At 45.7% G+C, this 5,615-nt stretch overlaps 1 protein-coding gene across 1 annotated transcript; it reads left to right on the top strand.

Moving 5' to 3' along the window:
• Nucleotides 1-269: 269 nt before the first annotated feature.
• On the top strand, nt 270-5,014 carry LOC143363976 (uncharacterized). Its single transcript, XM_076804505.1, has 2 exons — nt 270-1,152; nt 4,734-5,014. The coding sequence occupies exons 1-2, from the start codon at nt 270-272 to the stop codon at nt 4,742-4,744; spliced, it is 894 nt and encodes a 297-aa protein (XP_076660620.1). The 3' UTR covers nt 4,745-5,014.
• Nucleotides 5,015-5,615: the final 601 nt, after the last annotated feature.

The following is a 5,615-nucleotide window of genomic DNA, read 5'->3' as shown; positions in this document are numbered from 1 at the left end:
CATTCTGTGCGGCCCGTGTGCTCGTTGACGTGTCTCTCGTTGCGCTACGCGATCCGGCATCGCGTGTACGTGTAGAGTCCATACGACGTTCGCGTAAGCGCGAAAGGAGCGAAACGATGGAGAACGACGACGGACAATCTCCGACGGGTCCGAGGACGTACGAGTCCGCCCAGCCTCCGACATCAGAAGTGGGATTCTCGCGGGAAAACTCAGCTCCGCGAGTCTCCTCGCCCGAGAACGATGGAACAAATTGGAAGCTAATGTTCGAGATGCTATTAGGACGGATGCAAGGTCCAATAGTGAATCAACCAACACACGCCACCACCCGGATATTCCTGCCAGAGTTCGACCCGGATAAGGAGGACTACAGTGCGAAAGCTTGGTGTAGAACGGTGGATGTGTGTCTCGCAGAGCGACCGATACAGGGCAGCGAATTGGTCATGGCTCTAAGCAGGGCATTGAAAGGTGGCGCGTCCGCGTGGATGTCGCAAGTGAATTACGCTGGCATGAACTGGAGTGAGTTCATAAAAATGTTTCTAGCCCAATATGATACGTTCGAAACCCCTGTGGGTGCAATGATGAGGATCAACGGGGGAAAACCAAGAGAAGGCGAGTCTATGCCTTCATACTCAAACCGTGTGCTGGCCTCATTTACTAATTTATACGCATCGATGTCGACGGAACAAATCGCTATAGCATCAACATTGGCACATTGCGTGCAGATAGATCCTCGACTGCAGCGCGTTGCGTTCACAACAAATATCGATACGCGGGCTTCATTACAAAAGGAGCTGATGGCCTTCGGGTTCCGTAAACGGCCAGTTACCACCGATGGAAGAGAACCGAAGTCAACGGACAGCAAGAAGCCGAAAAGTGTTGTTACGTGTTTTACATGCGGCAAGGAAGGACATAAAGCCACGGACTGTCATCGACGCCAAGGAGCTACCAGGTTGCCGGGACCCAAGCCTGGCACGAGCGGAAGCAACCGGGGACCACCGAAAAAGCCGGTTACCTGCTTCAAGTGCGGAGAGGACGGCCATATTGCTCCACAGTGCAAGAAGGAGGATGGAAGACCACATCCGAGGATACCCATGGAACGGCAGATCAACTTGTGCAGTATCGCCCCGGTAACAGCGGAACTAGCGGAATCGGGTGAGGTCTACGAATTTTGTTTTGATACGGGTGCGGAATGCTCTCTGATAAAAGAGTCGGTGGGAAATAAATTTTCCGGTAAGCGATCTAGAAATCTGACAAGGTTAATTGGTCTTGGCAACGCTAACGTGATGAGTAACTTACAGATCCTGTCCCGAGTGGTAATACACGATCACCGCGTTGAAATTCTCTTTCATGTCGTGCCGGACGAACATTTGAGTTATAGTATTTTGATTGGACGCGATTTGATAACGCAAGGGTTTTCTGTTGAAATTTCGGCGAATAGCTTCAGTCTAAGACGGGATAAGATAATAAAAATTTGCGAAGTTGGCAAAAAGATCGATAACTTTAATAGTGTTGACACAGATGTAGTTGGTCCCCATAGAGAAGAACTAATCGATCTGTTAAAAGGATTTTCTGAATCGTTTGTCCTCGGTACACCTACCGGTAGGATAAGTTCGGGAGAGTTACAAATAAAATTAATAGACCCTAATCGTACTGTTCAACGACGACCATATAGACTTAGCCCTGATGAGAAGCAAACTGTAAAGGACAAAATCAACGAACTCTTGTCTGCCGGGATAATTAGACCTAGTTGTTCCCCGTTTGCCAGTCCCGTAATCCTCGTTAACAAAAAGGACGGTTCTGACCGTTTATGCGTTGATTACCAGGAACTAAATAGTAACACAGTCCCCGATAGGTACCCCTTACCGCTCATAAACGACCAAATCCAGCGACTAAGCGGCGCACAATACTTTACGACGCTAGACATGGCGTCGGGTTTCCATCAAATCCCTGTCCATAAAGACTCGATAGAAAAGACTGCATTTGTTACTCCAGATGGTCAATACGAGTATTTGTCCATGCCGTTCGGGCTTCGTAATGCACCTTCGGTATTTCAGAGGGCCATAAACCAAGCCCTTTCTGGACTCGTAAACACATTTGTAGTTTGTTACCTGGACGACGTTATGATTCCGGCCAACTCTATACAAGAGTCCTTAGAGAGGCTACAAATAGTACTAGAAAAATTAAAGTCAGCGGGATTCTCACTCAATTTGAATAAATGTGCGTTTCTAAAATCACGTGTAGATTATTTGGGCTTTGAAGTGACCGCGGGGGAAATCAGGCCAAACCCACGGAAAGTAAAAGCATTAACCGAATCTTCTCCTCCATCAACGGTGACTCAGCTTAGGCAATTCATAGGCCTTGCTTCCTATTTCAGACAGTTTATACCTAAGTTTTCTCAGATCACTTCCCCACTATACAAATTGACTACGGGAAAAGGAAAGATAGAATGGAAACAGCAACACGAAAAGATCCGACAAGACATTATTGCAAATTTAATAAACGAACCCACACTAATGCTATTCAATCCGTCATACCCAATCGAATTACATACTGACGCCAGCTCGGATGGTTACGGTGCTGTCCTAATACAAAAAGTAGATAGTAAATCTCACGCGGTCGCGTATTATAGTAAGAGAACCACTGACGCCGAATCGCGATATCACTCATACGAGTTGGAGACGTTAGCGGTAGTCAATGCCATAAAACATTTCCGCCACTTCTTGCAAGGAAGACAATTCCTAGTCGTCACTGATTGCAACTCGCTTAAAGCCTCGCGTACAAAAATGGACCTTACCCCGCGAGTACACAGATGGTGGGCATTCCTACAGGCATACGATTTTGACATTGTATACCGAGAAGGAAAACGCATGAGCCACGCGGATTTCTTCTCGCGAAACCCTTTACCGATCAAAGACAGTCATAAACGGATTGAACAGAAACGGGTTAATTTGGCCGAGATATCGGAGAACTGGTTACAAACTGAGCAACTACGAGATGATGAACTGAACAAGATCATTTCCCAATTGGAAAACAATGAAATGGATCCTGATACCGCCAAAACATATTCGTTGAAATCAGGAGTTTTGCATAGAAAAATACAACGTAAAAATCGCAGTCAACAATTACCCATAGTCCCCGTACATTTTCGATGGTCCGTAATTAATAATGTTCACGAGTCTATTATGCATCTTGGTTGGAACAAAACCTTAGAGAAGGCCTATCAACATTACTGGTTTCCTAACATGTCGAAGTACATTCGTAAATTTGTCGAAAATTGTATCACGTGCAAATTATCAAAGTCTCACTCAGGTAAAGCGCAAGCCGAGCTGCATCCTATCTCAAAGGTAAGCGTACCGTGGCATACGATTCATGTTGACGCTACGGGAAAACTTAGCGGCAAAAATAACATAAAAGAATACGTGTTTGTGTTCGTCGACGCGTTCACCAAATTTGTAATTTTACGACATTCCATAAACATAGACGCGGCCAGTGCCATCACAGCACTGAATTACTGCGTGAATTTATTAGGGGCCCCCTCCAGAATTATTGCCGATCAGGGTAGATGTTTCGCAAACAGCAATTTTCGTGAATTCTGCAAGACCCATAATATTGACCTGCATCTAATCGCTACAGGTACGTGTCGTGCCAATGGTCAGGTAGAAAGAACAATGAGTACGCTTAGAAATATGCTTACCGCGGTAGAACTAAATAATAGCAAGTCCTGGCAAGAGTCCCTTGAAAATGTCCAACTAGCGTTAAATTGTACAGCGAATCGTACCACTAAGCATAGCCCTTTGGAATTGCTGATAGGCAAAGTTGCCAGACCAATATCATTGTCAGTTGCTAATGATAACGGCGAAGAACTCGACCTTTCGGACATCAGAGAACAAGCGACCCAAGCGATCGACCAAAACGCCGCGTACGACAAAACACGATTCGATAGTAACAAAGCAAAAATTGTTAGATTTTCGGTCGGAAATTACGTTCTTATAGAAAATCACGAACGAAATCAAACGAAATTAGATGCTAAATTTCGCGGTCCGTATAAGATAATAGAAGTTTTGCCCAACGACAGATACCGTTTGAAGCCTGTAAGTGGCAATAGAGTACTTAAATATGCTCACGAGCGACTGAGATTGATGCCTGATAGTTCTGTTCCCATAGAGTTTGATATCCGTAGTAATTGGAGCGACACCGAATTAACAGAATGTGCCAGTGTCGGGGATGACAACAGTGAGGAAAGAAACACGTGAAAATCCATGCGTCGTGCTTATTAGTCGTAAGCCATTATTCCCAAACCCAGTTTAGCTGGTAAAGGAGGCGGGGCGATGTAACGGCAGACGATGGATGTATTGGGTCGTGTTGATGACTGCGAAATGTGTGACCACGTGATTGGTCAGGAGTCGTATGAGTCGACTGAAAAAGGTGTGACCACGTGGTTGGTCGGGTGCCACATGGGTGGCTTTGTTCTGCTGTGTCCAGTAGTGGACTAAAAGTTCATGATGTTGTCTTGAGCTCACGGTGTGTCAGAACCGCTTGGCCGAACTGTTTATTTCGTGGCACCGAATTATCTGAATATGTTTTTATCCAGAATTGGTTAAGATTGCCCGCATGACATCGAACGCGTGTATAGTGCTTCGACATAGAGTACATGGCAAACATGGCATTCAGAGCTCAATCGATATTTTGTCAGAATGGACGAACGGGAAACATAGATGGTATTTCTTTTCCAGACGATGTATAAAGTCGTTGCAATTCCACACGAGGACGTGTGACAGTCAGGAGGGCCGTGTCGGGGCGTGATGGCAGCGATGCACCCCGTCGGCAACAACGCGTAACGCCTATAGGACTTAGTTTAATTGTAAAATAACGATTTACCGTACCCTGATAATTGCCCTGCGAAGGGGCAATAAAACAGTCCCTGCGTACCTGCGCTACCCCTCTTCGCGCGCGGGGCAAAGGGAGATGCGAGACAGGGTTCCTGGAATGATGGGCTGGGACCCTGTTGAACGTGACCACGGGCGACAGAATAGTTTCCGGGACGGTAGAGAGAAGACTAGCTTTGAGGAAAGCGACTTCTCGAGAGTAAAAGAACAAAAAGACGTACGCGAACATTCTGTGCGGCCCGTGTGCTCGTTGACGTGTCTCTCGTTGCGCTACGCGATCCGGCATCGCGTGTACGTGTAGAGTCCATACGACGTTCGCGTAAGCGCGAAAGGAGCGAAACGATGGAGAACGACGACGGACAATCTCCGACGGGTCCGAGGACGGACGAGTCCGCCCAGCCTCCGACATATATATAAAAGTTTATAGCATTTTCCAAAGTTTTATATATGTTTAAAATATATAAAACCGGGAAGTTAGCCGCGTTGTCTTAGTGACGACGATACAACGAAGACCATTCGGCGCGATGTCTCGATATCGTAACATATCGATACTCGTAACACTATATTTGACAAAGTGACGAAGTTTCTGTCAAAATCAAAGAACTTTCGATAGAAATGAGATAGAGCTATGATTTTTTTTTTTAGAAGTTAAAATATTGCAAAAGAAGGGAAAAATAGAGAGACTATGGTACAAACATGTTTTAACTTTGAAAATAAACTTGGAATATT

This window comes from Halictus rubicundus, unplaced genomic scaffold (assembly GCF_050948215.1).
Source record: "Halictus rubicundus isolate RS-2024b unplaced genomic scaffold, iyHalRubi1_principal scaffold0203, whole genome shotgun sequence".
In the NCBI taxonomy this organism is placed as follows: domain Eukaryota; kingdom Metazoa; phylum Arthropoda; class Insecta; order Hymenoptera; family Halictidae; genus Halictus; species Halictus rubicundus.
This window is presented reverse-complemented; position numbering and strand designations above follow the sequence as displayed.